The sequence below is a fragment of the Arachis ipaensis genome, chromosome B1 (assembly GCF_059453495.1).
Source record: "Arachis ipaensis isolate K30076 ecotype BB chromosome B1, ASM5945349v1, whole genome shotgun sequence".
Lineage (NCBI taxonomy): Eukaryota > Viridiplantae > Streptophyta > Magnoliopsida > Fabales > Fabaceae > Arachis > Arachis ipaensis.
Genome location: NC_142436.1, coordinates 45,525,954 through 45,547,228, shown reverse-complemented (window position 1 = coordinate 45,547,228; position 21,275 = coordinate 45,525,954). Strand labels below are relative to the sequence as shown.

General features: G+C 33.2%; 1 protein-coding gene and 1 pseudogene across 1 annotated transcript; both read right to left on the bottom strand.

The window, feature by feature from the left end:
• Positions 1–12,764: 12,764 nt before the first annotated feature.
• LOC107629817 (ethylene-responsive transcription factor ERF038) lies at positions 12,765–13,958 on the bottom strand. The gene has a single exon (XM_016332718.3). The coding sequence runs from the start codon at positions 13,861–13,863 to the stop codon at positions 13,180–13,182; it is 684 nt and encodes a 227-aa protein (XP_016188204.1). The 5' UTR covers positions 13,864–13,958; the 3' UTR covers positions 12,765–13,179.
• Positions 13,959–16,100: 2,142 nt separating this feature from the next.
• On the bottom strand, positions 16,101–19,045 carry LOC107629803 (putative polygalacturonase; annotated as a pseudogene).
• Between the last annotated feature and the right edge of the window lie 2,230 nt (positions 19,046–21,275).

Here is a 21,275-nt window from a genome sequence, read left to right as displayed (position 1 = left end):
GAAAGCTGAGGCAAAAGTTATGATCAAACAAAGTTCACCATAAACCCACTTTTTACAAAAGTCTCAAAACCTCAACATTACCAACATTTCCAACCAAACCAAACCAAAACCACTTCAAACTCTACTTTCTATCATAACCTACCCTTTATATCATTTTATACCATTCCCAACCATCAAATCTCAATCATGTGATACCAAAATCAATCCTCCACCAACACTTTCTTCAATCCTAATTCAATCATTACCGAACATCAAAATCAATCCCATATGCTTTCAATTTCAATTTCTCACGCCACCTTTACCAATTTCAACATTCATGATTTATCAACTCATCATAATTCACATCATTTATTAACAAGCTCAACACTCACCTTCAATATACCACAAGATCACTAATCATTATCAATCATCAACCATATCAACAATAATAAATCACATACCCAACATCAAGCATCATAATCCTTAAATACCAACAATCATTATCAAATTTACACATTCCTCATTTCAAAACTCCATAACATCATCATCTCCATACAAGTTATCTTCACACATCACAACCATATACAATCATTCATTCTCAACATATCAATAGTATTCATCATACATCAACACTCAACACCTCAACAACCATTATAATTCATTCCTATCCTATGGGTCACTAGTCTAAGTATCCATGAATATTATATACTACATAGAGGAAACCGAAACCATACCTTGGTCAATTTCCAATATGGACCAAAACCCCAAAGAGCACAAGTTGAGCTTCCAACCACAAGCAAGCTTCCAATATGACTCCAACAAGCACCAATAAGCTCCAAAAGCTTCCAAACTCACAACAAACAAGCTATATACACACCAAACATCACTAATCAAGCTAGGGCTCAACATAAACATGATCCCACAAGGGTTTTCAAGAGCTTTTACCTTGTTCAACAGTTTTGAAAGCCAAAACCACCAACAATCAAGTGCTAGAGTGTACCTAAAACACCCAAGACACAAGATTTCCCTCAAAACCAAATCCTAAAACTCGAAATGAACAAGGGCACGAAAACTGGAAAGGAAAACTCGAGGGACTTACCACAAAGATTAGATAGAAACGACGGGCTCGGCGAGAGCTTCGCATAACCGGTGACGGCACGCGAATCGGAGCACCGTAGCTCGAGATATCGCGGATTAAATGGAGAAGTGAATAGTGCTCTTCTCTCTTCTCCTTTCCCTCTTCTTCTTCTCTGCTGAGTGTGTGTGTGTTTATGGAGTGAAGGGTTCATTAATGAACCTTTATATATGTTGGACTTGGGCCCAACTTGGGCCCGGTCCAACCCGTTAGCGTTTTTAGCTCGTTCGACCCAACTTTGGGCCAAACCTTTAACACTAATGCCCGATTTTTCATTCCTAATATTTTTCTATAGTTTTTGACTGTTTTCTCTTTTTTTTTCGCACAGTAGCGGGCAGACTTGAACCGGTTCAACCGGTTTAACTGTCGGTTCACGATTTTTCGTAGAAAACACATTTTCTGACTCAGAAAGACCTACTGAGTCCAAAAATCATATTTAAATTCCCAAATTCTCATTCTAACTTTCTGGAATCTAATTTGGGCATTTAAATAATTTTATTCATGAAAAAACTTGTGTTTGGTTTTGTGTTTCTAGTTTAGAAAAGTATGAAAAACTAAACTGGTTCAGCATAGACTTAATGAACCTATGCTTGGAATAGCTTGGTCATTGATACTGTGTAAGGAAAACTTTTATAAAGGCTTTTGGTTTATTTTATTGAGGAATTAACAGCTTTCTCTTTCAGAGAGGATTTTAGATTTTGATATTAAACCTTTGGTTCTGAAAAGATGCATAAGACGGTTATTAATCACTGTAACGGTTTTACCTTCACGTATCCTATTATAATAATTATCAAAAACTCTCTACTGAGAACCTTTTCGAGGATGATGTTCTCACCCCCCCTACAAATTTTCCTTTTCAGGATATGGATGCAGAAGTCACGAAGAGTTTACCTAGTTGTTGTTGTCGTGATGTTTTGTATTGCTTTAATTATTAATTATTGTTCCCTCGCCATTATCTTTATACATTCTGTAAGAGGGATAGGAATTGTATTAGTTAATGCTTGTAAAATTATATATATATATATATATATATATATATATATATATATATATATATATATATATATATATATATTCTTTGTGAGTTTTGTAAGTTGTATTGTATTTATGGATGTATGATACCTATCAAAAAGTATTTTGGAGCGGTTATACAGTTTAAAGTTTTAAACAGGCTCATATTTTAGTATTAAATACTTTCAGAGTCGTCGTAACACCAAAGCTATTAGAGTAGCGCAGCCGGAAGCATAAGCTTTGATAGTTAGGAAGTTACACTCACTCGATGATTATTATATTATTATTGATGGTAAATTCTATCTAACCATCTCTTAAAATAAAGTATTAATTATCTTTTATGATATATTTAATAACTATTGGATGAAATAAATTGTGTCATTATAATTAACACTGTCTTCTAATTTAATTTGAATTTTGATAATCAATTAATCGTAGTAAAATTTTTCTTTGTAAATTAAAGAGTTGTCAGAAAAATTTTATTTTATAAATTTTAGTTTTTAAAATTTCCCATTTATTAATTAGTTTCAAAAAAACAAAAAAGAATAAATAAAAAAAAAACAAAACAAAACAAAAGACGATTCTTCCATTGAAGCCAAACTGCATAGTTTTTTTTTTTTAATTGAAAATTGTTTGTCTTCATCTAATATTGTCATGTAGAACATCATGATGAGGACATATTTGAATAGTACTGACTTAGAAGAAGTTCTATTTTTGTGCCATCAAATGTTTCACCATTCAGTGTGTCACAAACTCACAATGCCTGCACTTTTTCTTCCTTCTCAAAACATGTATGTTCTGCACTCTCAACATTTGAAAAAACCAAGTAAATCCATGCTCAAATTTTCAAAATGGGTCTATATTAAATTGGCTCGCATTCTATTTAATTAACTATGTTACTGTTCAATAAAAAATATTATTTTAAAAAAAAATTTCTAAACTATTTCTGATAATTATTTTGAAAAATAACAAAATCTTCAACAAAAAAAATATTCTTTTTGAATCTCTAATTTTTACTTTTATGAGACTGATTAGTCCTCTATGTCAATGTTTTTTATCATTAATACAGGATTAATCAGTCTCGTAAATTAAAGATCAGGACACGAAAAATGAATTTTTTAAGAATTTCGTTGTCCCTTTAAAATATTTGTTAGAAGTCGGATTGTGTATTCACTCTATTTCTTCCAAAAAAAACTTCTGCAGTTTGACTATAACTCTATGAAGAATCGTTTTTTGAATTTTTTATTTATTATTTTTGGATTTTAAATTTTTTTTTTTTGAATTACTTAATAAATAGACTGTTTAATTTGGAAAAAAAACAAAAATTTATAGAAAGGGACTTCTCTAGTCAGTTTTGTTATTTGTAAAAAAAAAGAGTTTTACTATAATTAAATAGTTAAGTTATCAAAATTCATGTTAAATAATGAGTAAGTATTAATAATAATAACACAATTTACTTCATCTAATAATTATTAAATATATCATAGAGGGGTAACTAAATCTTTATTTAGCAGAGGATTACCATTATTGATTAGCATTATGAATCTTGTAATTAACCTATCTAACAGGTGGCTATATTTTTTTTGTCCTTTTTCCCTACTAAGAGGTGAACTACTCACCCCTACATTATATTGTTGTGTTCTTCTCGCTATCTGTGTTGGTTCAAATGGGTATGATCATCATCTTCACGGACGTCCTTCATTGTTCAATGACCACGTACAAGTGGTACCTATAGATCCTGTGGCAGAGAGCGTTTTTATTGCAGCACCTTTGGCTTTTGCGTATGTAAATGTTTTTCGGTTGTCATTCGAACTCTCTTCTTTACATCACCCCGATTTTGATCTATCACATCCTTTTGATAGCTTCAAGATGCATTTGGCACACTCTCCAGTCTTCACACCCGACCCAATATTTGCTCCGGTTCCTGTAGTTACCCTAATTGCTCAGCCAGCTCAGCTCTAGAGCCTATATCTGCCTCGATACATGTTCTGATTCTAGAGATGAGGACCTTTCTTCTGACATCATTTATCATCCATCGAATTTTAACAAGAGGACCCTAAGAAAGATATGGACATCCCTAGGCCCGAGTTAGGAGTGTCCTTGCCAGGTTGATACCATAAAGCGGTATTCCTTCGCAATGGTTCATCATGACACAATTATTGTTTATTGGTGGCTTGATTAGAGAGAATATAAAAGGTTGTTTTTTATTGGATTGGGGCTAAAGCCCAAAGAAAAAACATTTAATTACAAACTAAGTCAGGTAAAATAATCTCTTTTTTTAACCAAGTTGAATTGATTTAGTAGTTGGCTCATTAATCCGTTTAAGTAAGTGTTAGGAGTTCGAATTCTACCTGTCAGATTAAAAAATTCCATAAAAAATAAAAAATAATCTCTTTTTCAATATTTATTAGAGTATTAGTAACTTTTCTAAAAAATAAATCCTAAAAATAAAAGTCCTGTCTAATTTTAATTTTTTTGTTTTTTTGAGTTGGACAATCTACACATCTATTGTATTCTCTATAAATATATACGAAAAGAATATCTTAGGTCTAATGTTGAAGTATTGTTTTATTTTGATGTATTAATTTCTACCTCTTGTCTGCTTAGGATGCCAATATGAGGGTGGGGCCAAAGGATGAATTGTACAGGAGGATCATTATATATATGGAAAATTTTCAAGTTTACTGGTATACTGGTTCAGTGATTTTTAATCGTTGATTTTAGTTATAAAAAGTATATATAATATATATAATTAAGATCAATGGTTAAAAATTATTGAAATACCGGTCCATTGTATACTCGAAAACTTTCCAATATATATATATCCCCTCATGTCTACTGTTGCTAACCCAAGACTTGTTCTACCGTGTGATCTCTCTTACCCATGGATTTAATTTGCTACATACTTATATAAGTGACTTATGGATGCATGAATGGATGAACATGTAAATTTGTTATACCTACAAATTTACTGGAATTACATTTTAATATAGGTATTATTGCATAATTTTTGCATTAAATATGATTGTAGCATAGATGATTGTATAATCGATTGTATTGTTGTTTGTTTTGTCCTCATGATTATGTGTCCGTTAAAAGAATATTTTAACAAACTTTTAAATTAATCTAACCTCGTTAAATGGCATGAGTTTGGTTTTAAGTTGTGATATCTCAATTGGTCTGAACTAATGATATAGATGTAAACTCAGATTAAAAATGGTATTATAAACATCTCTTACATTTAAAGGTGGATAGAGTACATACGTGAGAAATAATGATGCAGTAATTAACAATTTGAACTCATAATGGTGGAGTTAATGTCTAAATAGCTACTTTTTTTCAAGTGTGCTAAATTAAATAACATTATTGTAAGATACAAAGGGTTGCCAAATATGTAAATGCCAAAATCTTTATATTTTTTGTACCGTTAAGGTTGAATTTTATTCTTGATATTTATGTCATTTTCTAATTTTTTCTTTTTGTTCAATTTTGGGATTTCTAATTTTTTTAAAATACTATTTGTTTATGTCTTGACTCAAAACATAAAAAGCAGGCCCAACAAAGATGAAAGGCCTCCTAAAAAGATGGTTTCTACCGCATATCTAACCTTTTTAAAGAGGTCGGACGCGATAAAAAGGGGCCGTTTATGCTTATCTAAGTAAGTAACTGTCCCAAATCTCTCCAACTATCTCTATCTTTTAGGAAAGATAGATCCTAACAAACTTCCAAAATAAAGGGAACAGTTATCCATCAATAAAGATAGAACTACTCCAACAAAGGTTGTTATCTAATCTAGGGGTGGCAACGGGGCGGGTAGGGGCAGATTTTGCTCTACCCGACCCCGCGCCCGCCGTACAACAACCCGCATGGAACCCGTCCCGCTTCTACCCGCGGGTAGTAAAATGTTGAACCCTAATCCGCCCCTGCGGGTACCCATCCCGCCCCTACCCGCCCCTATAATTATTAAAATTTAATAAATAAAATTAAATTTCAAAATTTATATAACTATCATCACATACATAGCATAAATTAAAGTAAAAATTTAAATATGATACAATATTATTAATCATTTACTAATTATTTTACATATATTATACATATTATATATTAAAATTATATATATTATATATATAGCGGGGCGGGTAGGGGCGGGTATTACCTAAACCCGACCCCGCCCCCCCTCCCAAGACCCGCCCCGCACCGGGGCGGGTAATTACCCGCTCCGAGCGGGGTAGGGGCGGGGTGGGTACCCGCAGGTTCGGGTGGTATTACCATCCCTAATCTAATCTACTATAAATACACTGACACCCCTCAAGTATATTCACGTTCTAATCTACTAAAAACTTGTTTAAAGCCCTTGCTAACTTAAGTATCGGAGTCTCTTGCAGGTACCACCTGCCACCTCCTCACGAGGAACTCGAACAGGCAGCACCTCGGCACCAAAGAGGTCAGACGCTGCCATATTAAGGGATCTGGATCTCACGTTCAGACCCAAATCAACGTTTCAGAAAACCGTCGGAACATTGGCGCCGTTGTCGGGGACTTGGAGCTCAACCCTTAATAATGGCGGATGATCAACAAACTGGTCAAACAACCACTCGACATGAATATGATGCAAGCATATTAAAAAGAAGTTGGAATACAGTTTCTATGGATACTATAAACTCTGTAAAAACTTCTCCCAATGGGTAGAAGATATCAAATAGGGATGATGATTCTGCTTCTACAGTTAAATTGGATTAAATATATAAACGGCAGAGACGAGAATAATGCACTCGTAGACACCAACCATGGTGGATTGGAAGTTGCAAATTCATCACCATCATCAAAAAAAAAAAAAAAGAAATGGAGAAAAGAGAACGTGACTGATCCCAATCTCCTCGTGGAATAGGATGGACAACGACGTTCGTGCCTACTTACAACCTCGGAAAGAATCATGATACTCACTCATGGTAATGGAGCAGTTGCATGTTCCAAATACACATGTTTTATAAAGAAAAATAAATAAATAAAATGTCCTATATTGATTAGTAATTGAAGGAGGTATGAAAAATATTTTTGATAAAAATAATGAAATCTTTCTTCCCATCTTATGCCACAAAATACAGTATCAGCTAATTTGAATGCTACTTAATCAGACAATGGACTGATGAATTCAGTTTTTTCTTTATTATATTCACAAATCAATTACAACATAGCAGTGAATAACACTGGAAATCCTCATGGCACATCTTTTATTGGTTGCTCACAAATTGCATCATTGCCAATGAATTTGATGTTGTTTGCAAACTAATAAAGATGGATAGCTTCCACGAAGAAAGCACATCACAACCAACACAAAAGAGAAGAAAGTCATGATCCCATAGAAGTAGCGGAAGAATCACCTAGGGTCATATACTACAACGAAAGAGCTAATTTTTAGGCACAGAAAGAAGAATTCGATCTTCTCCTCAAAGTCCAAAAAAGAGCTCGGATTAAGGAGGAAGCCCTAAAGTAAAGAATGGCTCTAAGATACAATCAAAAGGTTATCAAGAGGAGCTTCACCACCAATGACCTCATTCTGATCCGAAATGATATCGGAGTACAAAAATCAGGAGAAAGAAAGATGGCTGCTAATTGAAAGGGACCTTACAAAATAGTTGAGGTCCTAGACAAAGGTTACTACAAAGTGTCCGACCTCTAAGGGCGGAAGCTCTCGAGGTCTTGGCATGCTTGTAACCTAAAGAAGTACTATAGCTAATTAGCAAATTTCGTGTATTGGTGTACTCTTTTTTCCGACTATAAGGGTTTTTTAACGAGGCACCAACATGAGGGTTAAGGGTACCCAATCCCCTAGTACACAGATTTGTAAAGAAATTTCTTAATAAAAAATTTCTATTTCTTTCTTCAAACATTTTCTATTTAGAACACATTAATTTAAACTCGACAAATTGCGAAAATTATTGCCCGACCTCGAATGGTCGGCAAGATGAAGCAAAGAGGCACAAATTAATGTAAGAAGTTATATAAACAACTCGTACAAAGAGACCTCAATGAGATCGAATAAAAAATGAGCTGTAAAAGTAACTTAATAAAGACCGACTACTCGAAGTCGGAACTAGGAAAGGAAACTAATAACTTAACAAAGTTGCTAAGACTCAAAGTCGAAATAAACTATGTCCAAGCAAAAGTCACAAAATGCTCGAGCCTGACGTATGAAAAGCTCAGAATTCAAGCAGGGACACTGTTGATACCCTGACCCAAAACACAAAAGGCAGACCCAATAAAAATGAAATGCCCACTTAAGAGAGTGGCCTCTACCACATACCCGACCTCTTTAAAGAGGTTGGACACAATAAAAAGGGACAGCTTATGCTTATCTAAGTAAGTAACTGCCTCCTTGAATCTCTCCAACTATCTCTATCTTTCCTAAAAGATAGATCCTAACAAACTCCTAAGATAAAGAAAATGGTTATCCATCAATATAGATGGAACTACTCCAATAAAAGTGGTTATCTATTCTACTATAAATACACTGACACCCTTCAGGTATATTCACGTTTTAATCTATTAAAAACCTGCTTAAAGCCCTTGCTAACTTAAGCATCAAAGTCTCTTGCAGGTACCAGCCCCCATCTTTTCATGAGAAATTCGAATAGGCGGCACCTCAGTACCAAAGAGATTGGACGCGGTCATATTAAGGAATTTGGACCTCATATTCAGATCTAAATCAACGTTTCAAGTAACCCTTGAAACATTATTATATTCCGGTTAATATATATTTAAAAAATTAAAAGACTATATTTAATTAAAATTTATTTTTAATACACCCACAATATATAAAATTTTACATACGACTATTTTATCAGATTCATGTGTTTAAATATTTTTTAAATTATGAGTTTAAAAATTAATTATTTTTATTTAGATAACAATACTCAAATAGTTATTTTTCATAACTCTTTTATATTAATAATGTATAAAAATTAAATTATTTTATATAGCTATTATTATTATTATTATTATTATTATTATTATTATAAGGCAGTAAATTTTAATTTTTTGATGCTAATAATGATCATTATTATTAGGTGAAAAAGAAACATCCTATATTTATATCAATTTATTTCCGCAATTAATACTTGAAACAGAAATGTACGTAGATATGATGAAGCCAGATGGTGGTGAAGTACTAATAGAAGAAGTTACCCATTTCACAAGAAAGCATATAAATTCCTTATGTGTGCATTATTAAAGTATTAGCAAAGTTATTTATATCAGTGGCGTCTTTATTCGGGTCAGAAGGAAAAAGATATTCTCCTCTATATATCTCATGCTGCTTCATGTGGAACATCTCAGCTTTGGTCTATAAATATGAATAATGAATTATTACACGCGGCCAAAAAGATTCAAATGAGTAATTGATGGCAATATTATTATGTGTTATATAATAATGTTACAATCTTAGGTAATCAGTTAGGAATGTAGCTAATTGTAGTTAATTAGTAATTTTTTTTTATTTTTGTGGAGGAAACATAAATTTAAATTATTATAAAAATATTCAAAACTTAATAAAAAAAGTTCTGAATTTAAAAAAAAATTATCACCAATAAACAATAACAAACATTTAAAGTTATTGTAAAATTTATTTAAAAATTTTAAAATTATTTTAAAAATTTCTAACAAAAAAAACATTTGAAACTTATATAAAAAAAACATTCAAAATCTAAAAAAATGACATATTCAAAATCTTTTTAAAATTTCAAAAACTAAAAAAAAGACATCCAACAAATTATTGGAAAAACAACATCGGAAAATTATAAAAAGAAACATCTAAAATTATAAAAAAAATTATCCAAAACATAAGAAAAAGAAACATCTAAAACTTAGAAAAAAAAATTAAACTGCCAAAACTAGTAAAAAGAATTATGAAAAACCAAAAAAAAAAAAAAAAAAGAAAACGACAAAGAAGAAAAGCGAGTCGCGGAGAAGGCATGATCCGTAGCCTTCTTCTTCGTTGAAACATGAGTGGCGGTGCGACTTTGCAAAAGAGGCATTACAGCAATTGATGGCAGAGAAAGGAGGGGTGTCGTTGGTCGGCGGCACGAGCAGTGACGATCTCACACGCTGTTAAGGTTGCGAGAACCGGACCGGTCAATGAATCGATGAGGCGACTGGTTCATTAGTTCAGTAGTTCAACCGGAATTCAACCAAGGTTCAACTGATTTAATTAAATATTAAATAAAATTATTAAAAATTTAATATATAATTTTAAATATTTAAATTCAATAATTTCTAAATCAGAAAACTTTAATATGAAACTAATTTTAGAGTTACACCTCAACATGAGACTAAAAGATGCTACACCTCAAGATTAGACATTAGTAGTTTTCTTAAAAAAATTATTAATAAGGTTTGGTCAGCTAATATACACTAGTTAAACACAGGCAAAATTACAACTGCACAATTATAAGAACTCAAAACACTAAATCAAAAGTTAGAGAGATAAGTACAGTAGATACAATTTTTCCTTAATGCATAATACAATTCTCTTCTACAATGAAACCAGAAGCACTAACACTAGAATCATTAAGATGCTCAATAAAAGCACTAATAGCAATAATACATTCATTGTAATTAACACAAGATTCTTCCATTATTTAGATACAAATGGTACCAATAAAAATAAAAAAAAAACTCTCTAAACTACATTCTCAACAATGACCTAATTCTAGAAATTTCCACCATATACCAAGAGTGACTTTATGCTACCAGAGAGAACACAACATATAGGGAGATTAACAAAAGGAAGAATATGCAGATCAATGCAGAAACATGTCTGCAGATGTCATGATTGATTGAATCGAGTAAGGAATTTGCCATGGTTTCAGAAGCGGATTTGAATTCAAAATCTAGAAATTCAAATTACAAATTACATAAAACAAAATCTAAAATCCAGAATGATTAATTCATATAATTCAGAATCCAAAATCCATATTACAGAATAATTAATTCATATAATTAACAAAAAATTAATTGAAATAAAAAACTGATTAACTCACTACAACAAGCAATTCATATAGTTAACAAAATAAAAAATTAATTGACAAAAATAATCGAAGAATTCACTACGGCAGAGAGCAAAGGAGGCCTGGAGTCCACGGCGACAGAACAGAAGCTCGGCGGGATAGAGGTGGCCGACGACAGAAGTTTCGAACTGACTAGACGACAATGGCGACAGAGACTTCAGACCCTGCTTCTGACAACCAGACGACACCAACGACAAAGGCTTCAGAGTTCAGACGACGATGCCGCCAACAGAAGCTTCGATCCATGACGGTGGCAACCGTTGGTGGTCACTACTGGCATCGCTTGTGGTAACGATGGTAGAGTGCCTTCTCTCATTAGTTAGAGGAAGAGGAAATTAGGGTTGAGAGAGGGAGACGTGGTGTGTGTCTTTGTTAGGGGAGGGGAACATCATTTTAGGTTAGTTTTTTTTTTCAGCATCAAAACGACGCCGTTTTAAGGAAAATTAAAAATTGGAGCCTTTAAAAACCCGTCCGGTTCGCTTGGTTTGTCGGTTAATTACTGGTTTGACCGTTTTTTCGGCCAATTTTTTCAAGACAGTTCTGGGAGTCAATCGAACCAGCCAGATGACTGGTTTCCGATTAATCCGGTCAAACTAGTCGGTTTGATCTTATTTTTAGAACAATGCACGTTGTCTTGTGCGCATCGTGGAGGAGGCGTGATTTGCAGCCTTCTTCTTCATTGAAACGCGTGCGGCTTTTGCGTAGGAGGCGTTGCGGCAGAAGGAGGATGGGCGTTGTTAGTCAGCGGCACAGGTGGAGCGAGACTCCGCGGCTGGACAGCGCGTCGTGCGACTATGAAGAGAGATAAGAGTTTATGTGGTTGTTTTTTTCAACTAGGAATGAGAGTGAAAGACAAATTACGATTAGAGGAGTGACTCTTTGAGTACTATTTTAATTTAGGATTATGCTAGGTAATCAATGACTTTCTTGAACAATATGAACAACGGGCCCTAAAATTGGCCCAATTTAAGTAGAACACACTACATTACAAATTATCCATCTAAATCTTAATATTAGAATAACTATCCGCACACATAATGAATTGAATATCTAATATATCTACTGTTCACATTATTTAATATTTTCATTATCTACCAATACTTTTCCTTTAATTTATTACAATTAGCTGTACCACTAATTGGCCTCTTGTACTTTTTCATAATGATATATCATCACCTTATGATATGCCTCTCCTTTCAGCTTTAAGTCAAAGATAAAAGCATAAAGCTGGTAAATTTAATTAAAAAATAGTGCTATAATAATTTTATAACGACAAACATTAGTATTAGAACTTTAAAGAATTCTCACAACAAAACGTGGTCATCAACACTTTATTATTCTAAATAAGCCAGGAGAAACAACAACTGGGAATCCGTAAAAGGAAATACCCATTTGAGAATCTTATTCCACAAACTAACCTCATACATAATTAAATGGAATTCTGACCAATAATGTTTAAAATAAATAAAAAAAAAAAGACACTTGTTTTTCATTAATTTTGATATAATTTAAGACATGAGGATCTGGAGATTAAGAGATCCAAATGTAAAAGACGATGATGGACAACTCAATTACCGTATCAAACACAATTGATGAGTGCAATATTTTTATTAGGACTAATATTTACAAAATCCATGCATGAAAACCCCACTATACGTTGTGGAATTAAGGAAACAGCGAAGTGAAGAGGCACATCAATCAATCTATAGTAACAAATTTTGACCATTTTGTGGGTGGAAATAAACTTTGCAATTGGCAATTGGCAATTGGCACTTGGCACCCCATGATACCATGACCGATGACGCATGACATGCCATGGACCAAATTAAAGTAGATACTATAGCTAGGGGGCTTCAAGGTTCTAGGTAGTGGATAGAGTACCACCAAAAAAGTGAAAGGAACGAAAGGAAAAGAGGAAAAAGAAGCAGCACAATCAACAAAATGTAAAGGGAACATAGATTGTCCATACTAGGTAACTTAATAAGGCTACCATAAGAACGGTTCTTCAAGCCGGAAATCTGAGTCTAGATGTTCGGCTTCGGCTCCAGCTATGACCCAAGCCGAGAGGTAATGAAACTCATCAGCACTATGATTCAAGTCTGATGATAGATCAGGGAGATTCATGAACATGTCATCCTCACCCTTCAATAATGATGAAGTAGAAGTTGATGATATTTGAGTTTGACTTGAAGAAGACTCTACTTGGCTTAGTTCGGACTCGGCTTCTAATTCTATGTCATGGCTTTCATGGTGATAATTCATGACGGCAGCTTTGGCTGCGGCTGCTTGAATGTCTTTAGGACAATTGCTAGCCGGACGAGGCAATTCGGCTATTAGCTCAGGAAAATTGAGGTAAGTTGAGCTGCCCTTGATTGTTAGAGCCGCCACATCATGGGCTCGAGCCGCCATCTCAGCCGTGGGGAAAGTTCCAAGCCAAATCCTAGATTTCTTCCTAGGCTCCCGAATTTCAGATACCCACTTTCCCCATTGGCGCATTCGTACTCCTCTATAAGTTGGGTGCCTCCCATCATTGCTCCTCTTCAAAACCACCTTCTTCTTCTTCTTGGAGGAGGAGGAGGAAGAGGAGGACGTGGAGGGTATAATGGGGAAAGAGAAGGACGTAGTTGGTTGTGTTTCGCTCTCTAAAGGGACAGTTTCTTCCATGTCCATTGGAGGAAATAATGGAAAGTGAGAAGAGAGATTATTGTGTGTGTGTGTGATGGAATGAGTGAAGGGGAAATATATGTGGTGAGTAAGCGAGAGCTTTGAATTAAGTTGAGGTGGGTGGAGCTGTGAACTATACTTATAATTCTTTCACATATTAATTAAAGAAATGGGCCCGGCTGAAAAGAAACAAACAAATGCTTCTGTGTGCACTTTGCATTGTATTCCTTTTATCTCACTTTCTTTCTGCCGTCACGGTTTGGACATTTATAAACCAGATTAATCTTATGGATAATTTTAACGTGGTAATTTAGTAGGACAAATACTTCATAATTTTGGATTTAAAAGTTAGTGACTTTTTAAATTGTGTCATTTGAAAACAATGAGAAAAATGTTGGTTGAAGTTGTATAAAAAACCAAACAAGTTGTTCTAAAAATGTATAAATATTTTATGACCAATTAAATTACAGATCTAAAATATATTATATAAAATATTGATACTATTTTTTTCACTATCATTCTCTCTTATAAATATTTTGTCCAATACACACTAATGACTAATCTATACACAAATTACATTAAACGGAGTCATCATCTGTTCTCCTCCTTGTGAGGCAGAGATCCGATTCTTCTAAAGTTGTATTGTCATTTTAGAAAAAAAAGTACATTAATCACCATTGAGTTAAGATAGTAAAATTTACGGATAATAAATGTTACAAATTCAAAAGTGATTAAAATATCACTTTACTATTTTACTAACATTGTCACTTTAGAGGATTTTTTTTTGTGATACGGTGGATCGAAGAATTATCCAAATAGAAAAATGAAAAAGAAGAAAAATGACACAAATAACACTATTTACTACAACTTTGGATTAAGTATGAGTAATGACAATTACCAAACGTAAAAGTGGCCATACAAAAAGGCATAAAAATTTGTTTTATATAAATAATTTCCTCAAATTTGGTCCGTTCTTGTACAAATTAAATTTTCGTGTACATTGCTAAGAAAATACTTTGTTAAGCTCTCTAGCTTTCTCTTGATTATCCAAATTAAATGTACTATTCCTGTAGCGATATTGTTTATTCATTTTCTTGGTGTGACGTCATTTCGATCATATTCATTTAACAGCTAGATTAATTAGTGTCCAATATTAATCTTCAAGTGGGTCTTACATTATTAGTGGCATTTTTCTTTGTATGATCATCATATCATATAATTGATGATAGATTAGATGTCACACTGTCCATATCCGTGTATTTATCCTTAGCTCCAAATCAAAGTGGGGATCCAAAACAAAAATTGGCCTCAGGCACTACTACATAATTAATTTTTACTAACATTTAAAAAATATTACTAAATTATATTAAAATGTTATCTATGTATATTAGTAATATTTTAACAAATGTTAAATATACTTTATGTTACTAAATAATTTTACTAACATTTTTCTAAAGATTTAATAACATTTAGTAAAAATGTTACAAAAGATATTCTATAATAATATTATGAAAAATGTTACAATAGACTATTCATGGTAATACTTAGAGAAATGTTACAATAGATATTTTTTGTAACATTTAGAAAAATGTTACCATAGATAATTTTTGTAACATTTAGAAAAATGTTACCTTAGATATTTTCTGTAACACTTAAAAAATGTTACAATAGATATTTTATGTAACACTTAAAAAATATCACAATAAATCTTTCTAATAACATTTTAAAAAATATTACAATAGATATTCTATAGTAATACTCAAATAAATGTTACAAAAGATTTTTTTTGTTAACAAAAAAAAAAATATTACAATGGATCTTTAGTAACATTTAAATGCACAAAATATCTTTAGTAACATTTAACCCACACCAGACCATGAAGTAAAGTGTTTTCTAGCTCGGGAGCCAACTTTCAGATTCTTGAAAATTTTCTCATCAAATACATCTGAAAATACACTGCACACACCCAATAATCAAAACAATCTTGGAAGAGAGTATAATATGCAAAAGAAAAGCATGAATTTCATTAGTTACTATTTACAAGACTTTACAAGAAAGTAAGCAGTCACTTACACCAAGAAAATTTAACATTTTTTTTCATGTACAAAGAAAGTAAACAGTCACATGCAAGAAAGTAAGCAAGACTTAGTTATCTTGGTTTTTCAACTTTAACTATCTAAATATCCTAAGGTAACTATGTCAATTTAACATTTTTTTCTCATATACAAAGGAAATTGAAAATATTAAATTCCATGAAATTCAAATAGAAAATAACAGATATAGAATCTTATCAAAGGAATGCCCTGAATTGCCCTTTCCTCCAGATACCTTGATGGCTTATATAAGTTACCATATAATTCTGACTATTTCTTTAGGCTGTTATATACATGCTTTGCCCCAACCAAAAAGCTGATCATAAAACATGTTGGACTAGATAAGTACAAAAGGGGCAGTAACATAAATGATGGTTTAAGAGTTCAAATAGTTTACAAATTATTACATGGAAGCAAATGATTTTGCAATGCTTTTATAAATTCCTTTTCTTAGCTTTAGCCATTCAATATTTTAGACGAGGAAAGAAAAAGGAAAGGATAAACCCACCTGTAACTAGGGAAGCTCATCCCAAGAACACAAGCAATGTCGAGGTCTGATGCTTGAATAACCATTCCTTCATCTAAAACACGGCATGCCTCGTTCACTATTGGAAATAGTATCATCTCTACAATCTCTTGGTCAGTAATAAATATAGGCTGTAAAAGGAATAAATGCTATCAGCTTCACTACACAAGCTAATGTCGACGAGAAAATTCAAGAAGATATAGATTCAATCTAGTGAGAGGAAGCTTATGATTAAACAATCACTTGCAATATAGAATTTTCAAAAGAAAAGCACCTTTCCACCAGGCATAATATTGGCAAGTCTTCTCGACTCTTCAACAATTGGTAATATTGAAAGATCGGGTTTTGGCTTGCTACCCTTTTCATAAAAGTAGTATCCTTTCCCATTGTTTTTGCCTGAAAGGACACAAGTGATCAAGGAAAGAATGTGTTATGTAAACAAATGAAAATTGAAGTATGTCCTCGACACAAAGAAAGCTTAATTTAACTGAAAAATAAGTATTACCATTTCTCCCACTTTTGATCATAAGATCAAGCAGTGGAGATTTATATGTGAGACCACGAAATGAACCCTTAAATTCTTTGGAAACGGCTACAGCTACTCCATAGCCAGCCAAGTCCAAAAGGCTGCGGGCGAAGAAAAGATTAACTCCATCAAACAAACCACAGAATTTACATGCTGGCACACATACTAACAAAACAAAACCATGTAAATTTTATCCATGCCACTCTTTTAGATTACTTGAGAATCTTGTCCCAGTCATGTTCTTTAATATAACTATGTCTGATATAACTATCTCCTTGATGTAACCACCTCTTCCCCTGGTGGTTCTGAACACAATGCCAGTTTTTGAGTTGTAGAGATGAACATGCTCCACTAGGACATTCAAAATGACACCAGACATGTCACTACCAAACGCAAGAGTAGAGCCGGAAGAAGATTAGAGATGCACCCTTCTAATGTGCACATTTTTTGTAGGCCTGCCATAGGTAATGCCATACTCATCCCAGCCACTTTTGAGTGCAATTGCATCAAACCCCATGCTAATTGTACTATCTTCTATACAAACATTATCAGAAGAATCTGAAAAAACAAAAAGAAAAATACATTATACAACAAGTTGATTAAGACTTCAATAAAGTTTGGAATTTGAGATAAAATATAGTAAAAATATAACGCATGATAACAAGTTTCAAACCTGGTACTATGCCAACAGTGAAAGGGGATTCTGAAGGAGCTGATATTGAAATATTGTGAATATGTACATTGCTGCATTAAAATACAGTACAGTACATTACATTACACCAGATCAGTAACCCATTTTCTTTCAAAATAAGTAACAATGTACTCAATGCTTTAGAAGGAGCATAAAATGTTACCTGCAATAAACTGGGTGGATGCCATATGTAGGGGTATTCAGGAATGTGATATTTGAAACTACCACCGAGTTAGATGCGACTAATTTGATTAGATGAGGTCGGCTATAGTTCAGGGAATGAGAAGTAAAGGATCTCCACCAAATCGATCCAACACCATCTATGGTCCCAGTGTTGCCTGATTATGTAACATAGATATATGAGAGCTTAAGTGAGAAAAGAAACAGACCAATTAATTGAGAAGAAAACAAAGATCCTAAACAAAAACCTGTAATGACCACATCATTTAACATGTATCCATTTATCAAGCTAAGGTATCTTCCGGCGGGAGCTTTGATTCCTCGTCCATAAGAAGGTAAAAGATTAATAACTTTCCAATGAAATGGATCCTAAACAAAGATGAATCATATAGCAACATGTCATCTCTAACAAGTTAGTGAAAATAGAAGAATCAAAGAAGCACAAAAGGGGAAAAAATACCTGAAATCCAATAATGACAGCACCTCTTTCTAGAAAGAGGGTAAGATGGCTAGTGAGGTTGAAGCTTTCGGTGAGCCATTGTCCAGGCGGTACATAAAGCTGAGTGCCGCCCTTATCGGCGAATGACATGAGATAGAATATTGCATTCTGGAATGCAATGGTATTCAGTGTCTTTCTATCCCCAATAGCACCAAACTCCAAAATTGAGACACTGTGTGGTCTTGGAGCTAGTTCTGGACTATATTCACATTGCTCAGAACTACCATAACCATTAACTCTTGCTTCATTGCTCAATGCCAGCAGCAACACCAGTGCCACCTAAAACAATATATCAATTACAGATTCATTGAATTTCTCACAATTCAACAAAATAATTATTAATAAAGGGGATTGAGAGTATGAAATTACCTAGAAGGAAGAAAATCATAGGGTTGACATATCTCTATGACTAAAATCAAGATTATTTTTTCGAATAATTATTTTTCTCAAATTAGTTATTAAACCTACTGGAAATAATCAAAGTGTTGTTGATTTACTTAAATTAGTTATTATAATTAATTAAGTAAACAATAAACTGACGTGTGTTCATCTTCTGTCCAAGCAATACCCTTACGACGTTTCTGATATGATCTTGAAGCCTTAGATCCATTATTAGACTCGTTCGAATTCCAAGGTTGGCCACCCTTCTTGCCAGCTCCTTCATCACTAGCATTGCTTGTTGAGCCTTCTGAAGTAGAATTATAAGTCGGTAGAGTCACACGCCCAGATTCAATTAAGTTGACATCATCAACCAGAAGTTCATAGTGTTGTTTAACCTCTTCCAAAGTCTTCCCAGTTACATCCGCAGCAATCTTCCTCAGGGTAAGTACCCAAGGCATTCTCAAATGCTTTATCCTGCTTAAAGCTCCACTCAGGTCCTCGACATGATTCTCAATTAGCTAATTACATGCTAAACACCTGCTTAATATTAAATAAATAAACACCAAAACAAGGAGTTTTGTATATTAATTCCCAAAAAAATGAATAGATTAATTCAATTTTCTCATTTTGCATATGGTTTATTATTTTTTATAATAAATATAAAAAATAATAAGATGATTCATTTTATCTGTAATATATATTATAATAAAATAATATAGTATATATGATAATTAAAAAATAAATCTCATTTAAGATAAAAAATAAATAAAAAAGTAAGGTTAAACCAGTGACATTAAAGCTAGAAGCACATATATCTGAAACTGTTACTTTTCATAACAAGCAACGAAGACGAAGAACCTCAAACTAATCTTAGACGAATAAAATGGCAGCAATGGCAAGAGTTGCAGCAATGTAAAATGACGACGACGACGACAAAGAATGAGGAGCACCGGAAGTAGGAGCAGGTGCAGGAGCAGTAGATCCAACATGGATGAGTAGCTTCATCTGACGGTTAACACAGTAGTCGCTCTTTTCACAGATGTACCAATTCTTTCCTTTAGTTTCCAGTAATTACTTCAGTTTTTTCTTCCTGAAATTAGAATGGGAAATTTGAGAATTCTTACAGAGAGAATTAAAGAAAGCAGAGAGAAGGCGAGTTTTGTAGGAATATCGGAAATGGGAATGAAAACGGTTAGTAATTTAGGGTTTTATGGATTGGGGATTAAAGGTTTGAATGTGATTGAGGAAAACGAAAAGGGGATTCTGGGTAGTAATTTAGGGTTTTATGGATTGGAAAGATGAGAAACGTAAGTAAGGAACAACAAGGAGTCAAGGACCAAGGAGCAAGAAATTTCAGCTGCTTCTTTTTCTTCTTCTCATTTCATACCTAAATTCAAAACCTAAATTAAAATAAAAAACTTAATTAAAAACTAAATTCAAAACCTGACTACTAAATAAGAGGATGAACCAGAGATGAAAAATTATATATGCATTATTCAAATTTGGATCAAAATCAGTAAAAGAAGAAAGAATACGAAAAGTAGTTCTTCTTCTCCTCCATTAGACTCACCTTAAAACAGAGAATAACAAACCCAACCTTAGAATTTGTTGAAACGAGTGAGAGATTCAAGGAGCGGAGGAGCACGATCGAGAGCACCAGTTTGATTGAGAGCGAGAGTGCAAAGCAGAGGAGGAGCACGATCGAGAGCGCCAGTGAGATTGAGAGCAAGAGTGTGAAGGAGAACGAGATTTGGACCAGGTTTCCTGATCTTTCTTCCGTCCCAACAGTTAGGGTAGTCTCCGATTTTGATTTTCACGATCGGAATAGGTAACATTTTTGAAGTTTTTAAAAAAATTATATATATTTACTAACATTTCATTATAAATGTTACTTTATATATAATTTTATAATAATCACTAACACTTTAATAAATGTTAAGCAATAAATGTTACCAAATGCTCAAAATGTAGTAGTGGGGTCTCATAATATATATTCAATTTTACCGTATAAACGAGATAAATTGTAATGAGATATGTTTAAAATCATCTCGTTTATCATATAAATGAGATATATCGTGTACGGCGTGATTCCGATCACATTCATTCACTTTTTTCGCTTCTTTTTCTCTCTTTTTTGGACATTTTTTTATATTAGGATTAAGTACGATTTTGATCTCTAAAGTATAGGTCAAAAATTTTTTTTAGTCTCTAACTTTTTTTTGCATACAAAATTGTCCCTATGATTCAACATAATTTTAAAATCATCCTTTTAGACAGATTAATTTTTGAATGACTAAACTACCTCTTCTCTCTCTTTTTACCATCACCCCATCCACTACCACTCCATCACCATCTGCACCAAGAAACAACCTTCAACAACAACCTCAAATAAATCAAAATAACACAGCAATTCATCACCAAAACAATCATCGTTAACAAAAAATAAGAAAATCATCATCATCATTGTCAAAACAAACATTAACAAGAAAAGGAGGGGAAGGGCGGTAGAGGGCAGGGAGGGA